Below are 25,780 nucleotides of genomic sequence, written 5' to 3'. Positions count from 1 at the left end.
CGACTTCTCTGCAGATGGAGAGCCGGGGGCTCGAACCGGGATCCTTAAGCCGGTCCTTGTGCTTTGTGCCATGTGTGCTTAACCTGCTGCGCTACCGCCCGACTCCCTATATTTATTTTATTTTAAAGAGAAAATGATACAGTGACACCAGAGCACTGCTCAGCTCTTGAAACTGGGGCTTCAGAGCCTCAAGCACAAGTCTTGCATAACCGTTATGCTACTTCCCCACCCCTATTTTTTAAAGATTAATTCATTCATTAGTGAGAGAGAGAGATAGTGAGTGTGCACCAGAATGTCACCCAAGGAAACAGTCCCCTTTTCTTTTTGTGTGCACACTGACCAGCTCTGTTGAGAAACAGTTCCCACAGTTCCATGTCAGCTATTTTTTTTCCAACCAGCTTTCTTTATTTATTTCTTGATACACACACACACACACACACACACACACACAGATAGAGAGACCTCACAGCACCATATCTTCATTTAATGCTGTGAGGGGCCAGATTCAAACCTGGGTTGTGCACATGGCAAAGCAGCACACTATCCAAGTGAATTATTTCCCTAGCCTTTTCTTTAATCCCATATGAGCCACACTACAGACAGACATGTTTTGCTTCTATTTGTATTTGTTTTTCTCGAGACTTACCCATGAAGTAAACCTTTGCTGGGCGTATTATTTACATGGTGGGAAGAGGAAGCCACCTCCTTATGGAGAGAAACAGATGTGGGGGGGCTGGGGTGAGCAGGGGACCCCTCACAGCTCATGACCAGCTCCCACTTCACTTCTGGACACAGGGGGGCCGGGTCTCCTCTGCTAGGTGACAGATGTGGCTGGGTCCCATCCTATCCACCCACCCACTTCCATTCCATATGGTGAGTGCTAGGCCGGGGCCACACCGCCTGGAAGCAGCACATGCCACAGGAGGCTTCTGCAGTGACAGCAGCAGCTTCAAGGTGCAGAGGGCAGAGGGGATGGGGGAGTGTCCTGGCAGCGGCTGTGGTGATGGTGGAGCACATCCTCTGGGCTCAGTTGTTGTCCCTGGCATCCGAAGAGGCACTTCCAAACAAGATATCACTGTCCTGGGACATGTTGCTCAGCTGCGACTTAGATTTGATGAGGAACTGGGTCCTGCGGAACATGGCCCGCTCCTGCTCCTGCTTGAGCTCCAGGTAGGAGCGGGAGAAGGTGTGGAAGATGGAGGTCACGGGAAAGGCCATTAGGAGGATGCCGCTGAGGATGCTGCTGAGCGCCACCACCTGGCCTGGCGTGCTCCTGGGTACCATGTCCCCGTAGCCCACAGTTGTCATGGTGATGACAGCCCACCAGTAGCAGGCCGGGATGCTGGTGAACTCGGGGCTCTCAGCCATCTCGTTCTCGATGACATAGAGCAGCGGGGCGAAGAGGGCGATGGCCACGCAGAGGAAGAGCAGCAAGAGCCCGAACTCGCGGGTGCATCGGCGCGCAGTGAGCCCCAGCGTCTGCAGCCCCAGCGAGTGGCGAGCCAGGCGCATGACATACAGGATGCGCAGCGCCCGCAGTACCCGCAGCACCAGCCCCACCTTGTCCAGGTAGCTGTTGCTGGCGCCGGGCTTGCGGCGGCCCCCGGCGGTGCCGTCCACCAGTAGCGTGATGTAGTAGGGCAGGATGGCCACCATGTCGATCAGCGTCAGCGGGCTCCGCAGGAAGGCGAACTTGCTGGGTGCCTGGATGAGCCGCAGGACGAACTCCAGGGAGAACCAGCCCACACACACCGACTCCACGATGAAGATGTTGTGGCACATCTGGGAGCACTGGCCCTAGGGTGGGGGAGAGGTCAAGGGAGAGGTCAGGGGTCACCAGGGTTTGGTCAAGGCCCACCTGACTGACCATGGTTGTGCATCTGGGTCCTCTCTATAGGGATGATGCCCTCACTCCCTAAATCCAGTCCCAGTTCAGGATTTTTAAGTAGGAACTCCATGCTGGTCCTGTATCACTCCTTTCTCTCTCTCTTTTTAATTTTTATTATCTTTATTTATTTGATAGAGACAGTTAGAAATCGAGAGGAAAGGAGATATAGAGAAGGAGAGAGACAGAGAGACACCTGCAGCTCTGCTTTACCACCCACAAAACTTTCCTCCTATAAGTGGGGACTGGGGGCTTGAACCTGGGTCCTTGAGCATTGTAACATGTGCGCTCAACCAGATGCACTACCTCCTGTCCCACCCCTCTCTCTCTTGTCTAGTACTTGACCTTGCACTCAGGCCCCTGATATACTGATTGCCTCCTTGAGGTCAACCTCAGGGTATTAGGCACTGCAAATTCATCATGTTTTATTAAAAAAAAACTCATTTATTTTTACTGAAAGACACACACACACACACACACACACACACACACACACACACACGGAGAGAGAGAAAGAGAGAGAGGATGGGCTTCGTGGTTTTAGAGAGACTAGAACATTGCTCAGCTCTGGCTTATAGTGGTGCTAGGGATTGAACCTGGGATCTCATGGGCTCAGGAATAAAAGTCTTTTGCATAACCATTATTCTGTCTCTCCAGTCCTCATTGTGTTCTAAATCAGATCTCTGACTGCTTTCTCATTTATTTTCTCACTTACTCAGTGCTGTGGATCAAACCCAAGGCTTCATAGATGTGAAATATAATTGACTTATAACATTATGTGAGTGTAAGGTGTACAAGATGTTGATAGGATGCATTTAATGCCTGTAGTTTTAGTAACATCTTTATCATGAGACAACTATTATGTCTTTCTCTTCTTTCTCTCTTTATTGTAATGGGAATAATTAACATCTAGTTTTTCTGGACTCTCAATTTCTCCCAGGCATCAAAGATATATGTATTTATATAAACATAAGCGAGACAGAAAGAGAGAGAGAGAGAGAGAGAGAGGGAACCAGAGCATCATTCTAGTACATGTGAGGCCAGGGATCAAACTCAGAACCTCAAGGCTTAATCCACTGCACCACCTCCCAGGTACCCATTTCTCCTGTGGTCCTTATTGATGATTGGCACTGTAACCTCAATGGTCCAGGACAGGACACTTGGTCTCATCTTGACACTTCCCATACAATCTGTCATGTTAGTTGGCCATGGAGTCAAATCCCTACTCACTATGTCCATTGTCCCCACCCTACATTCTCTCCCAGGCAGCTATAGTCGCCTCTGTTCTAGGCTCTCTTGTTTCTGGGCTTTTCTGCACACACAGCAGAAGGACCTGTCCCTCTCTGCTCAGCATCCTCCATGGCTCAGGGGGGATAGCCCAAGTCATCCCCATGGCTCATGTGACCTGGCAACCACCTTTCTCGCTTCCTCAGTCCTGCTTGCTTCCACCACACCACTCCTTTTCCTCAGATGCCTACATGGTTCTGTTCTCCCTTCTGGCAGTTCTAAACTTCAATATTACCTTCCTAGGAAGGCTTTTTTTTTTTCAAATTTTAATTTTTTAAAAAATACTTATTTATTTTATAATTTTTTGCCTCCAGGGTTATCGCTGGGGCTCCGTGCCTACACTACGAGTCCACTGCTCCTGGAAGCTATTTTTTCCCTCTTGTTGCTTATCATTGATTGTTGTTGTTATTATTGTTGTTATTGCTGTCATTGTTGTTGGATAGGACAGAGAGAAATCGAGAGAGGAGGGGAAGACAGACCCCCTGCAGGTGGGAACTTATTTATTTTTAAAAAATTTATTATTCCTATTACAGTTCTCTCACTCACTCCAAAGCTAACCTCATCAAAGCAAGGACTGCAAAAGCTGAATAAGGACAAGAGACTGGCATACTTTAATGATGACTCTTTAGTCACTATCAGGCCACCCCATCAGCTGGGGCCCTATTCAGGAGTCCTGAGATTCCCAAACAGACATGATGGGCCTAGACCTCAAATAAATCCTTCTCTCCATTTTTACTGGTCATTTCTATCAGGAACAACGAAACAGACCGCTTTGTGGGCCCCCATAGGACCTTGCCCTCAATTTGAATCAACAATGGTAGAGAATGTTCCATCCTTTGAAGGGAGGCTGGACAACATACTATGCTACACTGAGGAAGATGGGTCGATATTGGGGCAGCATGGAATGTTCCTTCCTACTCATGACCACAGAATGTGAGCTCAGATCTAGAGGGATGCAGAGGTCACACAGGCTCCTAAGCTAATTATGGGCCCCAGATCACATCAAATCAATGGGGTTTACAGCCAACAATATTTATACCTGTTTCCCATATTAGGGAGCTACTCTCTTCCCAGATCCAGCTTTCTGGTCCTTTTCCCAGCCATGACATCATCTCCCCGTACAATAACTTGGATCCATCTGCATATCAGATTTTAGGCTCAGGCAAATTTAAAAAAATTAAAAGATTTTATTATTGATTTACAAAAATATAATGTAACAGTGGTATAATTGCAACCATTCACACCATGAGAGTTCTGTGTCCCCATTCCCTCCATTGGTAACTGCAGTAGTTCTCACAAGATCACAGATATAGGTTAACTAGTATCACATATTTTGGAGTTAAAAAGAAACCTAAACTAAGTACAGGTAAGCTAAGAGATTTTCAAGTGAACATTTCTCTCTTTTCAGCAGGCATAAAAAACCCTTACAGTAAGCACTTACTTTTTAATTTAATTTATTTATTATTGCATAGAAACAGAGAAGGAGAGAGACAGAGAGACACCTGCAGCTCTACTTTACCACTTGTGAAGCTTTCCCCCGCAGGTGGGGACCTGAGGCTTGAACCTGGGTTCTTGAACAGTGTAGTGTGTGCACTTAAATAGGTGCACCACCGCCTGGCCCCCTAGTCAGCACTTTTTTTGTTTTTGCCTCCAGGGTTATCACCGGGGCTCAGTGCTGGTACTACAAATCCACTGCTCCTGGAGGCCTTTTTTCCCCCCTTCTTTTTATTGGATAGGACAGAGAGAAATTGAGAGAGGAGGGGAAGATTGAGAGGGGGCGAGAAAGATAGACACCTGCAGACCTGCTTCACCGCCTGTGAAGCTTTCCCCCTGCAGGTGGGGAGCTAGCTGGGGGCTTGAACCTTGTGTGGGTCCTTGTGCTTTGTACTATGTGTCCTTAACCTAGTGTGCTACCACCCACCCAGTCACAGCACTTTTTTTTTTTAAATTACTTATTGGATAGCAACAGAAATCAAGAGGGAAGGGGGAGATAGAGAGGGAAAAAGAGAGACACCGACAGCACTGTTTCACCACTTGCAAAGCTTTCCCCCTGAAGGTGGGGAGCAGGAGCTTGAACCTGGGTTCTTGTGCATTGTGACATGCGCGTTCAACCAGGTGCACCACCACCCAGCCCCACCCACGTCAGTGCTTTTCTGCAGATGCATGAACCAGGCTTTGTTTTCCTGTGGACTTGCTCAGCACTGTGAGGCAGGTCTGTGCATAATCCTGCTGGACAAGTAAGAAAGCCAAGGCACAGGGAGGTTAAGAAACCTGTCTGTTCTGGGAGTATGGATTGACCAGTCAACGCCCATGTTCAGCGGGGAAGCAATTACAGAAGCCAGACCTTCCACCCTCTGCAACCCACAACGACCCTGGATCCATAGAGAGATAGAGAATGGGAAGGATATCCCAGAGAGATAGAGAATGGGAAGGCTATCAGGGGAGGGGATGGGATGTGGAGATTAGGTTATGGGAATTGTGCGGAAATGTACCCCTCTCATTCTATGGTTTTGTTAATGTCTCCTTTCTTAAATAAATAAATAAAAAAAGAGATGAAAAAAAAAAAGAAACCTGTCTGTTGATACTCAGCCTGAGTACATAAAATGGAATTCAAATTCAGGTTATCTGGCTCTAGCCCTGCCCTCTTTATCACTATCCCAAATGCTTGCTTATCAAAGGTTAATTTCACTGTTTGAGTGCTGTGTTTTTAACCCATATTAAAATTTTTTTTTTGTGTGTGTGTATAAGAAAAGGGCCAGAAAACTCCCTCTGATTATAAATTCAATGTCTACTGTCACTTTCACATGTACATTTATATATTCTCCATCCCTTCATGTGGGGAGTAGTTCTACTGTTCAAACAGAGTGTAGACAAAACACTTAGCACATGCAGGGTACACAGCCTGAGTTCAATAAATGTTGTATGGCATATTTATGTTCATTTCATACCTCCACACCTATTTCACTAATGCTTATACAATTTGCACCTGTCAGAATGGTTTAATCAGTCTTGCAACTTGCTTCTAGAAGCCCCCATGTGTGGGAAATAGGTTCCACCTCAAATACATGAGTTTCTTCACAAGTAAGAAGGCTGCACTGAGGAGTGCCTACCCAAAGAACTCAGTTTCCATAGTTTCTTTTTTAAAATTTTCTTTCTTTATTTATTGGACAGAGATATCTAGAAACTGAGAGGAAGAGGGACATAGAGAGGGAAAGAGAGATACCTGCAGCACTGCTTCACTGCTTGTGAAGCTTCCCCCTGCAGGTGGGGACTGGGGCTTAAACCCAAGTCCTTGCGCATTACAACATGTGCACTCAACCAGGTGTGCCACCACCCAGCCCCCGACCCCAACAATTTCCATGAGGAAACATTGGCTGGGGATCTAACTATAGAAATTTCAAGAGAAGCTGAGAGACTGAATTTCATTATTATTGTACTATTAAATAATAAAACAAGAAAATGATTTACTAGTTGACTGATGAGGAATTTGAGGCAGCATACTGTGGTCTAACCATACACCTTTGTGGGTTATGTGAGGTTCCAGGCTAACATGTGAGCCCATATTTCCATGTTTAAGAACTGGGAACTTAGGCTGGGGAGGTGGTCCAGAAGGTAGAACACATATCTTCCATATGTGAGGCTTTGGGCCCAACCTCTGACACCATATTAGAAGGAAAAAGAAATGGTGGCCCAGAGGATAAAGTGTTGGACTTTAAAACACAAAGCCCTGGGATTGATTGCTGGCACTGAATATGCCAGAGTGGTGCTCTGGTTCTTTGTCTTTCTGCCTCCTCATATTAAGTAATAAATACATAAATTAAAAAAAAAGGAAAAAAGAACACAGAATTTAGGAGCCACATTATTAGCTCAGTGACAAAGTAGATGACTCACATATATGAAGCCCTGGCTTTATACCCACACCATCTTTTGGCAATATCAGACAAAAAAATCCAGCAAACAGACAAAACCCAGAAAAACAAGACAAACACAGAATTTGGACTAAGTCCTGGTCTGGGCAAGCTGTTCTGCCTCAGTATGCTCATCTGTTAAGGGGTAATTCAGGGCTGTTGAGACTCACTCAAAAGAGTCAGGTATAGCTGTAGTTTAGTCTTATTAAGTACCTGTTAATGTTTTCCCTGGGAACTGAGCACAGTCCATAGTTAGAACACCTTACATGCATTCTGTTAATGAACCACTAGCAGCCTAGGAGGTAGCATAATGGGGAATACATCAAACTTGAAGTCCTGAGTTTGATTTCTGGCATCACATATGCCAAAGTGATGCTCTGGCATATGTGATGCTCTGGTTCTCTTACTCCCTTGCCTTCTCTTGGCAATAAATAAATAAATCTTAAAAAAAAGAAAAAAGAAACACTCATCATTTGAAGATGCAACACACATATGCGTATGCATACACAAGTGTGCGTGAACACACACGAGTAAAAATTTAATTCCAGAAAATGTTTCTAGAATTTTAAAGAGTAATCATCAAGTTGATTTCTAAAACTAGAAAACATCTGGAACACTGTAGGACAACAAATCAAATTACCTTAAGAGTATGATAGTAGAGAAAAACGAATATGGATTTTGCTTATTCATTCTGAAGTCAACAAATAGTTGTTGAACTCTACTGAACACCCACCCTCTATGTTAATGTTACCAAAACTAATAATTTTATTATACTGGAAGTCATTAGAATACCAAAGTGATGATGCACTACTTGTAGGTATCTGAAATAGTTTTAGGTAAGAGCATTAAGAAAACTGAGAGGCTGGGTGGGGGTGCACCTGGTTGAGTGCACCTGTTACAATGCTCAAGGACCCGGGTTTAAGCCCCCATCCCCACCTGCAGGGGGAAAAGCTTTGTGAGTGGTGAAAAGCTTTGTGAGTGGTGAAGCAGGACTGCAAGTGTCTCTGTCTCTATCACCCTTTTCCCTCTCTCGATTTCTGTCTGTCTCTATCCAATAAATACATAAGGATAATAATGAAAAAAAAATTCCTTAGAAGAGAAAGGAAACCATGAAAGGACTCAAGCTGGAGAAATAAACTGACGATACATTTCATGTGCTTAGCTCAGGGTCAGTCCACCATAAATTACATTATTCACTTAGTCACTCCTCTGCTCATTCAACAGAGAATAGCTGAGTGGCTGGTCTGTGTTGAACGCCTTTTGAGACATCAAGTTCACAGGAGAGACCAGGACAGGAATTGAGCTAGATTTGAACAGGAAGGCAGACAATACAGATGTGAACATGAAGTTGGCAGACACAGGGATGTACTCAGCCTGTGCAGGCTAAGAAATCTTCCTGTTGGAGGTGACAACATGCATTGTGAGCTGGGCAGCAGACCCTTCCTAGTTGGTACACACCACGGGATCTTACCTGCTCCTCTTCTTCCCTGAGGCTAGGCAAGGTGCTGATGGACAGGTTGACAGCTGTGATGGTGACGAAAAGCACCGACAGGCAGGCGAACACCTTGCCAGGCAGCCCCGAGTGTGGCCTTTCCACCATGTCACGAAGGGTCCGCATGCAGTGGCCCAAGCGGCCCTCTCCGGCCACCGGGCCTTCACTCTCTGGGTCCTCGCTGTCCAGCCCATCCTCTTCCTCCTCCTCCTCCTCCTGCTCCACCATCTCTGCAAACTCCTCGATTTTCTGCAGGTAGCGACGCTTGCAGCAGCCGTCCAGGTGGTCCTCGGCGATGCCCCAGTACAGCAACTCCTCCTGGAAGGACAGCGCACACATCTCCCGCAGCAGCCGCAGCTTGCCAGCGCGCAGGAAGGTCAGGATGGTGCCGAAGGCCCCGGGGTTGCGATCGAAGAAGAACTCATTGCAGGTGACGTCGTAGTCGTCGCACACGTTGAGGATGTCGTCGAAGTTGGTGCAGGTCTTGAGCTGGCCCAGCCGTGTGAGTGGGAACTCCTCCAGCGTGGTCCACGGCAGCGAGTACTTGATGCCGCCCACGTTGATGATGATGCGGCGCCGCCGGTCCTCTGGCTGCCCGCCCTTGCGAGGCTCGTCCTGTGGCCGCAGCCGCTGTGCCCGGCGGTAAAAGACGCCCTTGAGGGACTGGCTCTGCGGAAAGAAGGCCGGGTGGAGGGAGGCGTCCGAGGCACAGCTCAGGGCGCTGTAGTCGTAATCAGAATTGTCTCCAGGTAGGAGGGTCATTTTGGGCCTTCACATCCCTCTTGGGCCTAGAAGGCTGGGGGAGAGAGGGGCAGGGGAGAGACGCTCAGTGATTCCTGAGTCTCAGCTCACAGCGCTGATTCTGCAGGTGTTTGTAGATCATCAGAGATGGACTGGATTCGGATCCCCCCCTAAACCCTGATTGGACAATATCAGGAGATAGGGCCGTGGGAAGTGTTGTGTCTTGAGGATGGAGCCCCAAAGGTGGCATCAGTATCTTTTTTTCCTTTCAAATTTTTTTTTCAAAGACATTATATATATATGAGAGAAAGAGAGGGAGAGAGAGAGAAGATAGCAAATATGTTATGCAGAGACTCTCCTGCCTGAGGCTCCAAAGTCCCAGGTTTAATCCCTGGCACCACCATAAGCCATAGCTGAGCAGTGCTTGGGAAAGAGAAAGAGAGAGAGAGAGAGAGAGAGAGAGCTCCAGACTACCACTCTAGTACATGTGCTGCCAGAGATAGAACTGGGAGCCTCAGACATGCAAGTCCTGTGATCTATCTGTGCGCTACAGTTGCACCACTCCCCCAATCACAGGGTCAGTACTCTTTAATTTTAAAATTTAATTAAAAATTTCTTTCTTTATTTTGATAGAATAGAGAGACATAGAGAGAGGGGGGAGATAGAAAAGGAGAGAGAAAGAGAGAAAGAGAGAGAGAGATGAATAGCAGGGACTTGAACCAGATTCTTGCACATAATAATGACTGTGCTCTACTAGGTGCACTGCCACCCACCCTGGGATCGGTACTCTTATAAGGGCAGAGAGAGACTGGGAGTTTCCTCTTTTGGCCAAATTATGGATACAGCAAGAAGGTGGTCATCTGTAAGCCAGAAGGAGTCCTCTGGAGCATCTGCCCACTGGACTTGTCCTTGGGCTTCCAGCTTCCAGATTGTGAGCAATCACTGCCTGCTGTGTGCTCCCCTCCTCCACTCAGTCTAGGCATTTCGTTATAGCAGCCAGAGCTGATCAAGACATTCCCTTAATAGTGGGCATAACAGGGAGTCAGGCAGTAGCACAGGAGGTTAAGTGCACGTGGTGCAAAGTACAAGGACCGGTTAGGATCCCAGTTTAAGCCCCCGGCTCCCCACCTGCAGGGGAATCACTTCACAGGCGGTGAAGCAGGTCTGCAGGTGTCTCTCTGTTTCTCTTCCACTCTATCTCCCCCTTCTCTCTCAATTTCTCTCTAATAACAAATAAATCAATAAATGAATAAAAATAAAAAAGAGTGGGCATAACATACTACTAAGCATCTCTGAAATATCACCATCCTTCCATGTCTATTGCACTGATGCCATGACATTTTACTTAGTGCTGTGTCAGGCATGGCTTTAAATGGGGATTCACAGTCACATACACATGCCCCATGTCACAGAGCTAACAACACAATAGTCTGTCATACAGCATCTGTACTGCTACACAACACTTTAAATCAGCCCAACACAGATAAGGGTTGTATTTTTTTCTTCAGGTTCATGTGTTCAACTTCCTATATTTCACATATGAGTGAATCATCTGGCAGTTGTCCTTTACCTCCTTATTTACTTCAGTAAAGCATAATCTCCTCTAGTTCCATCCATTTTGTCTTAAAGGACACAATATTGTCTTTTTTAAAAAATAATTTTTTCTTAATATTTATTTATTCCCTTTTGTTGCCCTTGTTGTTTTATTGTTGTAGTCGTCATTGTTAGATAGGACAGAGAGAAATGGAGAGAGGAGGGGAAGACAGAGGAGGAGAGAAAGACAGACACCTGCAGGCCTGCTTCACTGTCTGTGAAGCGACTCCCCTGCAGGTGGGGAGCCGGGGGCTCGAACCCAAATTCTTATGCCGCCTTGAGCTTTGCGCCACCTGCGCTTAACCCACTGCGCTACTGCCCGACTCCCAACAATATTGTCTTTTTTGATTGCTGAGTAGTACTCCATTGACTATATGTTCTTGGGGGGGTTGATTTTCATGACTGAGGGATGTAATTGGCATCTAGAAGACAGAGGCTAAGGATGCTACCAAACACCCAGACAGTGTTAGATCCCAAAGTAATTGTTTTAGGACCTCAGTCTTCTCCTTAGTCTGAAAAGAAGTCATGGTGTGGACTTTTCAGCCACATGGAAGAGGCAAGTTATTCAAATGTGATGTGCTTCAATTTCTTCATCGGCAAAGGGATTGTTTCTCTGTTAGTGCTTAGCATAAAGGGTACTTCTTGTTGCTTCCCGAATTGGAAAATCAACATTGTTTGCCATAAGTAAGGGTAACATCTGGAGTTGGCAAATAGCTCACATGGATAGTAATGCATTGCTTTGCCATCTAATCTACATGAACCAGGCTTGAGTCTGGCACAACACTGCACTGGAGGAAGTTTTGGTGCTGTGATCTCTCTCTCTCTGCCTCTTTGTCTCTATCTCTATTTGTGTCCTCCAGTCTGTCACCATCCCCAACTCTCTCTGTTGTCATCCTGTCACTCACTCTGTTTTATTCATGTAGGCTTCCTTCTCGGTCCTTATAGACATTTGGTTGGTGAATCTTGGATGATAGCAACAGAGCTCTCCAGAGTTATAGCAGGTCTAGAGACAAGCAGTAAAAATCTCACACCTTGCTTTGTAAAATCACACCCCTCCCCCGGTCTAATCCGAAGTGGAATTAAGTGACACCAGCTAAGCCTATCGGTTATAAATGAAAAGCCATTTCTAACACCCGAGTGTCAAGTTTATGCTAGGGAAGGACACACACACACACACACACACACACACACACCTTGAACAGATGATAAAGTGTTTTCATAATAACTGGGTGGCATGGGGGTGGGGGGTGGATTTCCACATCTGAAAGGGAATGCAGAGCAGGCATTCTTTTTCACAAAGCAAATCATCTCTCTACTCACTCATTTTTCAGGAAAGCTAGAGTTTAAGAGATCAGGTTTTTGGAAAACCAGGGTACACCTGTGTTTGAAATAAAAATTCTGATTTTAGAATGTCGAGAGTGTTTTTAACTTCACCTAAAATTGGAACCTATCTCCCCCAGGCAAAGCCTGCCAAAATGCCTTGCAGGAGTGAGAAGAATCTCTCTGAAGCATGGGGGCCAGGCGTTGGCAGACCTGGTTACGTGCACAGGACCCAGGTTCAAGCCCCCCGTTCCCCACCTGCAGAGGTACACTTCAGGACTGGTAAAGCAAGTCTGCAGGTGTCTATTTCTTTTCTCTCCCTCTCTATTTCCCTAATCCTCTCAAATTCTCTCTGTCTTATCAAATAAAAACAGAAAGAAAAAAAAAAGTTAAAAATGGCTGCCAGGAGTGGTGGATTGGTACCGAGCCTTAGCAGTAACCCTGGGGGCAAAAAAATAAAATAAAATAAAATCTCTGAATCTCTTTGAGGCACTATGCCTTAGCCTTAGTGAGACTGCTTTTCAATTCTGGTGCTTGATCTTTGCCACCAAAGACAAGAAGGAAAGAAGCTTTCTGTTTGGTGAGAAAGGTGACAGAGAAGCAGAGGAATGTTTCTGTCATCCTGCAAGCCCTGAGAGCCCTGGGGTCCCCCTACAGCTGAGATCACCTCTCCTCTTGAGGAATTACTTCTTTTAACTCTCTGCACTTTCTCTTAAAGCAGAAAGCTCTCCAACGAATCGTTGCTCATGTCTTTCACAGCTTGTGTAAGCTGTGAGTTAAAGCCTCAGACTCTGGTGTGGAAAGTTGTCTTGTCCCACCATGCTGATGAGAATGGACAGGAAGTATTTTGCTCAGGCACCCTTTGTGGGAAGAGTCAGATGCTGCGACCTGTCAACCAGGGCTAAGCACACTACTACTCCCTGGTCTTCAGGGCTGGGGATGCCTGGTCTGTGGGATGTAGCTCTGTATGCTAGACTCTAGTCTCCAGAAAAGTTCTCATACCTAACATGCATTAAATTTCTGCTTGGGGGTGGGTGGCTGAGGAGATAGATAATGGTTATGCAAAAGATTTCCATTCCTGAGGCTCTGCTGTCCCAAATTCAATCCTCAGCACCACCATTTTTCTCTCTCGTTGTGTCTCTCTCATTAAAAATAAATAGTGGCTACGGAGGTAGTACAGTGGATAAAGCACTGGATTCTCAATCACGAGATCAATCCCTGACAGAACATCTACCCATCTCTCTCATTAATACATAAAATATTAATAAAAATATATAAACAAAACAAAGTTCTGCTTCTGGAGAAGAATTCTACTTTCTACACATCCTTTACCTCCTCATCCTTCTCTTCCTTTTTCCTTTTTGCCAGCAGGGTTGTTGCTGGGGCTTGGTGCTTGCACTATGAATCTACTATGAATACTACTGGCCATTTTTTCCTTTTTTCTTTTTCTATTTTATTTGATAGGACAGAGAGAAACTGATAAAGGAGGGGGCAATAGAGAGGGAGAGAAAAATACACTTACAGACCTACTTCACTACTCATGAAGTATCCCCCCTGCAAGCGGGGAGCAGGGGCTCGAATCTGAGTCCTTGCACATGGTAATGCATACACTCAGCCATCTGCTTCCCACCCCTTGCCACCCCCCCTGCTTCTTTTAAAGATTTCTCTACAATGTTGACTCTGTTCATCCCAGAGCAGGTAGGTTTTAATGATTCTGCCTCTGCTGTATATGTGTGTCTACAGATGCTTGGGCAAAGGAAGCTATTTGAGAAAGGGGGCTATGATGATGGGATGGGGAAGAGCCCAGAGGTAGCTATCATCTGTCATTCATTCATTCATTCATTCATTCATTCATTCATTCATTCATTCATTCATTCATTTTGTTGTTTTGTTTTGTTTCATGGAACACTTACATGTGCCAGACCTGTGCTAGCTCTAGAGGCAAAATGGGGAAAGAGACATACACAGCTCTCATTTCATGGAGCTGACCTGGATGGGTGGGGGAGGTGGGGAGAGTCTTTAATTAAGTACACAGATCACTTCAGGAAACAGAACAAACTGACAGGTTGGCAAATGATTAGAAGCTGGGAGGAGTCTGAGAAGACTTCTCAGAGGAGGGGACCCTGGGGAAAATGAGTCCTTTGTGGACCTGAGGAGGGTATTACAGCTAGACTGAATGCGAAGAACTTGATGGGCTTGGGTATGGGGGTGGTATCAAAAATTCAAGAGAAGCCCAAACTGGGAGAGGATGGCAGGTGACTGACATGGTTGGGGCTGGGAGACCATGATATTTATTACGTATAGGAGAGCCACTGAAATTTATTACGTATGGGAGTGTGGGAGGTTGGGTAGAGGCCTATCACTTCTATAGTGAGTCTTGAAGAGGTAGATCCCAAGGCCGACCTGGCCTAAAGGCCTGTCCCTCCTCGACTCTGTAGGCTGAGATGACAACGAGCTGCGTCCTTACACAAGATACCCTAAAGGTTCCCATTTCTTGTGTGTAACCGATCTGTGACCTCCCTTTATAAGGCCATAACTTGGGTCCTTATAAGCTGGTAACTTGCCTTTGAGACCGAGCTGGATATGAGAAGCAGGTGTAACCTAAGAGCATGAATGAGGTACACCTGGGGGTAATTAACATGGCATGAGTGCCATGTGCTTTCCTCATTGGGTCCTATGTTCCTATTGGATGGTGATCAGTATATCTAACCCTGTGTATGAACAGTAAACAAGCTGTCTCTCTGAAGCACTCCCAGAGGTTGGTCTGATTTCTCTGCGCCTCACCCTTACCCTCACTGCCAGTTCCTGGTTCCCTGTGTTGCTGCATCATTCTAGAAAGAGACCACTGAGGCTTGGACCAAGGGAGGGAGACTGAGAAATTAGACAACATTGGGGGTGAACTTTTGAGGTAGAGCTGACAGGACTTGCTGACAGATGGGAATGTGTTGAGAGGGACAGAAAGGAGGATGAGGCAAGGATGATGGAGAGGTGGTGTGGTGATGAGAATCGAGTAAAAGGCACCTTCTACTGACTATGGGATGATGCATAGGAAAGGAGGTGGCCAGGAGAGAGTGGGTGTGGGAGTTGCTCATATGCTTGGGATGATGGATGGGTAGGTTGTGTCATATCACCAATGACATCATGATGATGATGATGTGTGTATGTGTTTGAAGGGAGGAGGTATAAGTTCACCAACTGGAGAGGTCAAGAGGGTCAGGGTAGCAGAAATATGGGGAATTGGATCTAGAAGCCACAGAACTCCATGGCAGCCTCATTCCCCTATTGAAGCAGCATTTTGCACCTGGCCAGGTATACACCATGGAGTGGGTAGAGCAGAGAGGGCAGTAAGAAACCCCTTACCCCAAAGATATCCATGTCCTATTCCTGATACTTTAGATGACATTTGAAGGAGGGATTAAGGCTGTTGGCCATCCTCTTCCAGATGAGATTATATTCAATCCTGGATACAGTTCGTGGGGGTAGTGGCAAATAGTGCCAGTGGTAAATTATCTGTACTCAAATCCTAGACAGGGTTTGCTGATGGGGGACCAGATTTATTTTTTTTTTAAATATATATAGAGAGACAGAGAAAGACTACAATACTGAAGGTTCCTCTAACACAGTGGGAGCTATCCTTGAACCTGGGTCATAATATGACATAGCAGCACACCATCCAAGTGAGCTATTTTGCCAGCAAAGGGGAACCAGATCTAAGAGAAGACCGAGGGACAAGTATGCGCACCTTGAGTTGCTTGAGAGGCTGAAAGGCTCCCCAATGTTAATTTGGAGGGTTGGACAAGAGAGTAGATGTAGCTACAGACGGCAGACTTCCACAGATTGCACAGGATTTAGAAGCAAGTAACTAGATGCAGGTTTAGCAACACATTTAGATCTTCAAAACAAGGTTCCGAGTGGAAGAAGCAGCAGAAGTTTATAGCACTATGCTATTTATGTAAATGAGCACACACACAATATTACATACTTTACAAGCTCAAGCACATGCAAGGCTCTCTCTGTGGAAGAACAGAGAGCCATGTGGAGGATGCCTGGGGGGGGGCAGTTTGCAGGGGAAGAAGAATAATTATGGGGATTGGAAGGAAGCGAAAATTGAGTGAGACAGCTTGGCACAGGTCAATTATGGCATGTGGGTAATACAAGATGGGGTCTAATCCAGGCAAAGAAGAGAAAAACAGCACAAAAACAGCTATACCACTTGGTTTTGAATTGCCTTAAGTGTTCAATGCTGTTCAAATGCTGTCTCTTTACAGAATTTCTTAATTCAAATTCCTGAGGGGGAGACCTAGGGTTGACTTAAAAAAAACCCATATATTGAAGTAGGGACTAAGTAAAAACCCTGGGTTGAGGGTGAGGGTGGATGTTCAGCTTCATGGGGTGGGGCGGGGTGGGGTGGGAAACAGTCTTTGGTGGTGGGAATGGTGTTGATGTACACTCCTATTAATTTGTCATATAAATCACTATTTAATTAACACGAGAGGGAAAAAATTGAATGTCTCAAACTTTTTAAAACACAGACTGAATCTTTTTAATACATAGGCTGAGTCTTTGATATGTTAACTCTCTTAAAAGTTTAGACCAGGGAGAACAGAAGCAACTGGTGGCGCAGCTATATACAAATAATGTCAAAGGACATAAATTATGGTGATGCTGTGTATGATACAGCAAATCCTAACAAAGGGATTTTTCAAAGTTAACCCAATTGCCAAATAATGTGATTATAGCAATAGCTATCTATTGTCTTCTTAAACCCTATTGTCTTTTTAAACCTCCCGCTTCCTTTATAGAGTCTATATTTCCCCCAGTCCTGGAACCTCTAGGGTGGGGTTCACTTTCCTGCATGCTTCTCTCAATTCATACCAAATGATATTACATCTGCTAATCTTAACCTAATCAACACAAGGAGTACCACCTCAGCATGCTTCACTTCAGACTATGTCTAGAGACATCAGGCATGGAATGTCAACCCTTCAGCCTCATTAGTTGGGTGAGATATTTCCTTTCATAGTATTCTCTAATTCCATTCCAGGAGGTTCACTTCCTAACAAAGTCCCAAAATATATGGTCTAGATATAGACCAGGTCCTGTAAGATAGAGCATATGTTCACATGTATCCATAAAATTAAGGCAAAATATATACCTGAAAGCAAAAATACACAATAGTCTGTAGTGAGTCAGTACAAAGTTCATAGTGAAATAGAGTCCACTTAGACTTAGATACTCTCCTCACCTACTTCCTATTACAGTTCTCTCACTCACTCCAAAGCTAACCTCATCAAAGCAAGGACTGTAAAAGCTGAATAAGGGCAAGAGACTGGAACACTTTAACAATGACTCTCTAGTCACTATCAGGCCACCGCATCAGCTGGGGCCCTAATCAGGGAGTCCTGAGATTCCCAAACAGACATGATTGGCCTAGAACTCGAATAAATCCCTCTCTCCATTGTTACCGGTCATTTCTATCAGGAACAACACAATAGACTCCTTAGTGGGCCCCCATAGGACGTTGTCCTCAACTTGGATCAACAATGGTAGAGAATGTTCCATCCTTTGACGGGAGGATGGACAACATACTCTATGCTACACCTGAGGAAGATGGGTTGATATTGGGGCAGCCTGGAATGTTCCTTCCTACTCATGACCACAGGATGTGAGCTCAGATCTACAGGGATGCAGAGGTCACATAGGCTCCTAAGCTGAATATGGGCCCCAGATCACATCAAATTGACGGGGTTTACAATCAGCAATATTTATACACCTTTCCCATATTTGGGAGCTATTCTCTTCCCTTCTGCCAGCCATGACATCATCTCCCTAGACAATAATTAGGATCAACCTGCATATCAGATTTCAGGGTCAGGTAAAAAAAAAGACACAAACAAAAAATAATACTAGTATAGCCCCAGGCCCTTTAGAATATAACTAAAATATGCCTGTTAGCTATCTACAAAACAGAGACCCCCCCAACTCTTCATCTGCACTGTTCTAGCCTTTAGGTCCATGATTGGTCAACAGCTTGTTTGGCTTTGTATGCTAACTCTCTTTTCAACCTCCAGGTTCCAGATGCTAGCATGATGCTGACCAGACTTCCCTGGACAGACAACCAACCCCACCAATGTGTCCTGGAGCTCCGCTTCCCCAGAGCTCCACCCTACTAGGGAAAGAAAGAGGCAGGCTGGGAGTATGGATTGACCTGTCAATGCCCATGTTCAGCAGGGAAGCAACTACAGAAGCCAGACCTTCCACCTTCTGCATCCCACAATGACTTTGGGTTCATACTCCCAAAAGGATGAAGAATAGGAAAGCTATCTGGGGAGTGGATAGGATATGGAGATCTGGTGGTGGAAATCGTGTGGAGTTGTACTGTACTCCTCTTATCCTATGGTTTTGTCAATGTTTCCTTTTTATAAATAAAAAAATAAAAGAAATTAAAAAAAATCATATGTATATGGAGAGAGAGTAAGGATGAAAGAGAGAGACCACTCTGGTTTATGGTGGTGATTATGATTGAACCTGAGACCTCAGAGACTCAGGCATGAGTTTTTTGCATAACTATTATGCTGTCTCCCCAGCCCAGGTACTGGCATCACTGTTAAGTTCCCCCCTAGAGATTCAAGCTCAAGAGAGAAGAGGTGCTGGCAATGCTTGAAGACCCTGCCCTAGAGGGTGGGGGTATAAGGGCTGCTCTGAGCTTTGGTGGGAAGCCCCTTGGCCAAGATCTCAATCTTCACAGGGTTCTGGAAAGCCTCATAGGTTTTAATTCTGGAGAGTTTCCTTGGAGAAGTGGAAACCCTTTTAGTTGGAGAAAAAAACAAAAACAAACAAACAAACAAAAAAACCTCTGTACTGGGTCACCTTGATCAAATTTCTCACTGTGAACCCACAGATCTGCTGACACCTCTGGCAAGTTCATTTCCTTCTTTATAAGCTATGTCTAGAGGTGCAGTCCAGGGCTGGGGAGGTGGCATAATGGGGGAGCAAGAAGGGCTGAAGTGAGACATGCCTGAGCCTCGCTGCCAACCCTGCTGTTAGCCATTTAGTCCTTCAGCCTACACAGTCATCTGCACCCTCCAGTCTCTGACTCTGACTCTGTTCATTCCTCTGCCAGAGGGCCGAAAAGCATGCCCACTTTCCAGGACGCTGAGGGAGCTGGTGAATGGAGGCCACCTGACCTCTTAGCCATACTTAAGGATGGACCAAAGAAGATTCTATGACGTGTCCTGTGCTGACTATAGTTACCGAGATACCTTTGAAGTTCTCCAAATAGCTGGCTTCTCTCAACTATGTTCTTCCAGTCCTAAACCCATTCCTTAAGACAGAGCTCTGTATCCTCTGCTGTGTGAGAGTGGGCTGTGGTGAGTGCCAACATTATGGTGTCCAGGTGGTGGTACACGGGGTTAAATGCTCATAGTACTATGTGCAAGGATTCAGGTTTGAGCCCCCACTCCCTACCTGCAGTGGGGTGCTTCATGAGTGATGAAGCAGGTCTGCATGTGTCTATTGTCTATCTTTCTCCCTCTTTATCTCCCCCTCCATACTCAATTCCTCTCTGTCCTATTGAATAAGAAAGAGAGAGAGAGAGAGAGAGAGAGAGAGAGAAGGAAACAATGGCTATCAGGAGTGGAGGATTCCTAGTGCTGGCACCAAGCCCCAGTGAATGGAGGTAAGACAACCAAAGCTTCTCTGAGCAGAGGGCCAGGCACTGTACAAGAGCCTTGACAGTGGGTGATCTTTGCTGAGAAGTCAGTGTTCCCATCAAAGACCCATTTTATGTACAAGGAAACCAAGGGTTGCAGAAATGAAAAACTTATAGCTCTAGTGATAAGCAGTTAAGTGGGAATTGAACTAGATTTGTGAGTCTCTATGCGACTATCTACAGGAAGCCAGGGGCTGGGTCTATAGTCTTGACTACACTTTTTGTGATTATTACAATTTATTGGCATTATCAGTACTTTGACACACATTTTCACTTCTCCTTTTTCTGGGCTGATTTTCATCCTTTCTATTTCATGTAGAGAGTCAATTATAGGCCTGGGTGGTGGCGCATCTGGTTGAGTGCACATGCTATAGTGCACAAGGACCCAGGTTCGAGCCCTCAGTCCTCACCTGCAGAGGGAAAGCTTTTCAAGTAGTGAAGCAGTGTTGCAGGTGTCTCTCTGTCTCTCTCCCCCTCTATCACCCCTTTCCCTCTTGATTTCTGACTGTCTCTATCCAATAAATAAATAAAGATAAAAAATTTAGAGAGTTAATTATATAGATAGAGAGGGAGAGACAGCACAGCACTGCACCACCATCTGTGCAATTTCCCCTCGGTGCTGATGCTGGGGTTCAAACCTGGGACTTTGTACATGGTGAGGTATGTGCCCTATCAAATGAGCTATCTCCTTGACCCAATTTATTTTTATTTTTTAAATTTTCTTTAAGTTTTTAAAATTTATTATTGGATACAGATAGAGAGAAATTGAGAGAGAAGGAGAAGATAGAGAGGGAGAGAGACAGAAAGACAGCTGCAGCACTGCTTCACCACTCGTGAAGCTTTCTTCCTGCAGGTGGGGACCAGGGGCTTAAACCTGCGTCTTTGCTCATGGTAATGTGTGTACTTAACCAGGTGCACCACTGCCTGGCCCCTCCAATTTACTTATTTTTAAGTTTGTGTGTATGTATGTGTGTGTGAGGTGGGGGTAGGCATAAAAGAGAGAAAGAGCAGAGGAGTGTTGAGGATCAAACCTGGGGCAGGGGGGAGGCTCATGCACTCTACCCACTGAGCCTCCTACTTGGCCACTCTAGTCTTGATTTCTGCTGACAAGCTTTTGGAAAATCTTTGATGAGAAGATTATGATGAGAAGCAGCAGGCACTTGGTCATGACAGTGTCTTTATTCCTATTGTGCGTCTGTACAAGAGCAAACAGGAAATCAACAAAAGCCCTGATTTTATCAAATTCTAGGTTGTTGGGATTTTTTTTTTTTCTTTTTGTCTCTGGGTGGAAGAGCCCTCCTATGAAGCAGACCGCCCTCCAGTCTGTGTGTCCTTATGCAATGACTTCACCTCTCTGTGTCTGACTGTCCTCATCTGCACATTGGGTTAATTACCATACTGCTGGTAAATGCTTGGAGTCCTTGTTGTCAGGGTGTTTTAAGTGTTTGCGGGAATGGCTTTTGTGTAGCAAGGCTGGCACTCTCCTCCTTTCCTATTTTTTTCTCTTAGAGGAGGAACATGAAGTAGAAAGCACCAGCCAGAGAGCTGGCTTTCCCTCACACTTGGAATTGCAGTGCCAGCCATTCACTTGGCTGGGCCTCAGTTTCCCCATCTGTAACATAAACAGATGAGGCTCATCCCGATGGTGGTGAAATAATGGTCCCCCAAACATGCTTAGGTCTTTATCCTGCAATTTCTGGGCAGTTACTTTCACAGGAGAGATTTGGTGGGTGTGGCTAAGTGGAGGGTCTTGGCATGGGAGATGGTTACAGATTATGCTGCAGGGTCAGTGTATTCAGGGGTCCTTATGGAAGATAAGCAGAGTGTCAGTGTCAGAGAAGGACATGTGAGGATGAAAGCAGAGGTTGGATTGACATGAGCTAAGGACACAGGCAGTTTCTAGAAGATGGAAGAGACCAAGAACCTAATCCTTTCCCAGAGGGGACACAATTCTGTGCATACCTTGATGTTAGCCTAATGAGATCCATTTTAGACTCCCAGTTTCTAAAGACCACAACATAATAGATTTAAGTCACTGAAACAGTGCAATGTGAAGTGACAGGAAATTAATTTAACCTTTAATTAAGGCAACTTTCTTAATGATGAACATCCCTTTCCTGTTCTCAGGGCTTTGGTTTCTTCATCTCACATGACCCTTCTCAACTTAAGTCATTCCACTTCCAGTGGGCACCCAGAGGAACCCCACTGCTTTCTCTCTGCTTGCTTTCCCTGTCACTGTAGCGTGTCCCTGCTGGAGTGGCTTCATCTATCAGGGCTCGGGGGTCTTAGCTGGGCTGACTCAGAAGTAGATCGTGTTGCATTGATCTCCAATTAAAATGTTAATCAAAATGAATCTAGACATTAGCCCGGCCCGGTCCTGGCATGCCGAGCCTCTGAAAGATACTGGTAGAGAAACTGTGTTTCTTAGCTACCTGCCATCTATCCTTGTCACAGCTCTGCTGGACTTACTTTCAAGAGTTGGGGCCTAAGCTGGGGCTGGATATAAGGGGAAGGGGTACTTGCTAAGAGTTGGCCTCTTTCTTCCAATGCCATCTGCCTCTAAGTGAGAAAAAAGTGCCAGGTCTTTCTCTATTTTTTCGGCACCTCTCCCCCTTAAAGAGACAGGGGTGGTTCTGGTGTTTCCCTGCTTTGCTGCTGGTAAAATCTCCCCCAAAGTACATTTGCCTTCCACCAGGAGGTATTTTGGGATGGGAGCTACAAGGTTCTTTTCTATCTGTCTATTTTCAACCCAAAGTTTGTGGACACAGGGATCAGTATAGTTGTGGGACTGGGGCAGCAATGAGGACCTGAGGGCATCAGAAAAGGACACCTGCTAAAACGACCCATCAGTTCTTTTTTCCTTGTAGGTGTTAAGGCTGCAGTCTCTGGGGCAAGCTGTGTAGGGAAGTGAGGAAGGAGGATGGAGAGAGAGGGAGAGGATGGTTCTGCCGTTTGCTTCCCTGTCTGAGGAGGCCAGGGTGTGAGACAAAGTCCTCACAGGACAGGGAAAGATTGGCTGCACAACTCAGAGCCTCTCTTGATGTCCTAATTTTGTTAATCAAATACTGTCTGCTATGTAACAAAAATCACCAACAGGTACTTGCTGCTATATTTTCTTTCTTTTTTGGTTCTTTCCTCCCCCCCCCCTTTTTAAAAAATTAATTATCTGTACAGTGACTTTTCCCCACCACCATTTCCTGCCCAGGACATTCATTTTTGGCTTTAGTGAGTCAACCAAGACTGCATTCCCAGGTCTCAATATCCTTGGCAGCTGGAAATGTTTGATTCTTCACTATGTGTACCAAAAGAGTAGGGTAGCCGAGACCCTTTGGGGGTTCAGGGAGTGAATTCCTTAGCCCTGCATAAAGGAAGTATGTATGTCTGTTCTCCTGGTTCCTGAGGCATGTGCCTCAGCTATGAGTTGGAGGTAGAGAATTCAAAGTGGTGACTGATGGGACTAATGCCTGGTTTCCAGTTCTGCGTCAGTCAGGCTTCGGGGGCCCCTGACCTGGCTCTCCAGATTCTGAGTTGGAATCAAGGTTGTGCTGTCTCCAACAGATTCCCAGCTCCCTCTGGGTTTGGAATGGGTCTCAGGACAGACCTCTTTCCATGGGAGTGGGCTGGTTTAGGGAGAGGCTGGTGAGGGTGATCCCCAGGAATCATCCTCCATGTCTTCTTCTTCTTTTTTTTTTGGAATTTATTTATTTATTTTTAGTTTTAATTTATTTATTTCCTTTTTTTGCCCTTGCTTTATTGTTGTAGTTATTATTGTTGTTGTTACTGATGTCGTTGTTGTTGGATAGGACAGAGAGAAATGGAGAGAGGAGAAGAAGACAGAGAGGGGGAGAGAAAGACAGACACCTGCAGACCTGCTTCACCACTTGTGAAGCGATTCCCCTGCAGGTGGGGAGCCAGGGCCTTGAATCTGGATCCTTATGCCGGTCCTTGCGTTTTGCACCACCTGTGCTTAATCTGCTGCGCTACCGCCCGACTCCCCCTCCATGCCTTCTAAACACATCTTTCTGCCCTCCTTGTACACAGTGGATGCCTCTGCAGAGTTCCCAAACAGGACACAGGAGTCAAGTTCAGGTCTGGCAGGGCCTGAGACATCCACTCAAGAAAGATGGTAAGCCCTAGCTACATGCATGCACTCTGATCCCAGCAGTGCCACACTTTCCTTGGTGACAACTTGGTGAGGCTCCCCATAGTGACATGTGTGTCATATGTGTGGGGCTGAGACACACCCTAATGAATATGCCTCTGCTCAGAGTCATAGAGGCAGAAGCCCCACTGCCATTCCCTGTGAATGGGAACAGTTCCTGCTCTTTTCTACTTCCCCACCCCCCACTGACCTAGAGGTGTCAGCTAAGGGAGGCTCTGTGTCCTATTTACCTACCAAACTTTGGAGTCTGCATACCCTAAGTGTAGGAACAGCTAGTGCTTAAGGAAATGCCTGTGGAATGGACAACTTAATGCAAATGGGAACCTGTATGCACCAGCAAGGCGAATTTAGCATTTCTCAACCCCTCCTTGAAGATTTCCAAAGGCTTTTTATTCCTAATGAAGAACCTAGTCTAGCCTCCACTCTCCTTGTAGAATGAACACATCAGACAAACCTGGGGTAGCCCATTCTGTAACCTGCTTAGAGATGTTCTGCCTTTACAAAGGGGGGGGGGGCTGCCATTACACATGACCTTCTCGGTGGGAGGTCTTAATTCCTAAATCTCTCAAAGCTGCAGGTCAGCTTCCATTCCATCCTCCCTTTATCTTTCCCTTTCACTATTCTCTCCAAAATCAGTGCCTCAATAACCATTTCTTCCAAGGAACGTCAGGCATCTAGCATGGTGAGTTATGCATAGTAGGTGCTCAACCAGTCTTTGTCTGATTTATGAATCAGATGCAATAAATGAATGAATGAATTTTCTTTTCCTCCCTTATCCAAAGGCTCCAATGCATCCAAGCTAAACCGCTTTGGGGTTCAGACTGAGGACTGGAACACAGATCACCCTTCTTTCCTACTGGATTGGTGGGTGGGAAGGGCTGCAGTGACCTGAGCTGTTTTGGATGCCCAGCACACAGTAGGCACTCAATAAAAGCTTACTGGGCTCATTCAATAAAGCCCCCTATGGGGAACGCTCCGTTCCGCGCCTAAGGGCAGAGCGAAAGAGCCAGTAACAGATGTCCCCTGCCACCTCCCCCCACCACTCTCCTTCCAGCTCAGGCAAGGTTGTGAGGAAGCTCTGCCACAGCCAGACAGCTATGGAGATCGGTCCTCATGTCGTGCCCCCGGGACCCCTTGGAAAAACCCCACCTCGCTGCCCCCGCAGCCTGACCCGTGGAGCGTGGCGAGAGCATTCCCTGTCCCGGGTAGCCCCGGCCTCCCCTCCGCTCCCGGAGCTTCGGGCCCCGCAGGGCGCCGGGTGGCGGCCACGTGCAGCTCCCGGAGCCCTGGCGGCTGGGCGGGCGGCGCGAAGTTCCCACCTCAAGTTCCCGGTCGGCGTCCCGTGCGGAGCTGGCCCGGCCGCTGCGGGTGTCCCCGGGCTGCCAGCGGGTCCCGGGCAGGACGAGCCACCGGGCTGGACGCCACCCGGGACGTCCGCGCCGCCTATCGGAACCGCGGGCAAACTTCGGTCCGGCCGCCCAGCTCAGCTGCGGCCCCCGGACCTTGGGCCGCCCCTCCTCTGCCTCTGGGTCCCTGCCGGGCTCCCGGTGTTCTGTGAGCTCAGCGCGGCAGCCGCCGAGGGAGGGAGCCAGTGCAGGAGGCGGGCCGGAGGGAGGGGACAGAGCGCGAGGCGGAGACAGCTGCGGGCGGGGAACCGGGCGCCCGCCTCTCCTCGCAACCC

At 46.5% G+C, this 25,780-nt stretch overlaps 1 protein-coding gene across 2 annotated transcripts; it reads right to left on the bottom strand.

Moving 5' to 3' along the window:
* Nucleotides 1-553: 553 nt before the first annotated feature.
* Nucleotides 554-25,558, bottom strand: KCNG1 (potassium voltage-gated channel modifier subfamily G member 1). Of its 2 annotated transcripts, XM_060185426.1 has the most exons (4): nt 25,419-25,539; nt 11,812-11,909; nt 8,552-9,368; nt 554-1,797 (listed from the first exon to the last, which is right to left on the bottom strand). In XM_060185426.1, exons 3-4 carry the CDS (start codon nt 9,332-9,334, stop codon nt 1,027-1,029), a joined length of 1,554 nt encoding a protein of 517 aa, XP_060041409.1. In that variant the 5' UTR covers nt 9,335-9,368; nt 11,812-11,909; nt 25,419-25,539; the 3' UTR covers nt 554-1,026. The 2 variants fall into 2 exon arrangements, with proteins under 2 accessions (XP_060041409.1, XP_016047903.1); XM_016192417.2 differs by lacking the exon at nt 11,812-11,909 and having other exon boundaries at nt 25,419-25,558.
* Between the last annotated feature and the right edge of the window lie 222 nt (nt 25,559-25,780).

Source organism: Erinaceus europaeus, chromosome 1 (assembly GCF_950295315.1).
Source record: "Erinaceus europaeus chromosome 1, mEriEur2.1, whole genome shotgun sequence".
Lineage (NCBI taxonomy): Eukaryota > Metazoa > Chordata > Mammalia > Eulipotyphla > Erinaceidae > Erinaceus > Erinaceus europaeus.
This window is presented reverse-complemented; position numbering and strand designations above follow the sequence as displayed.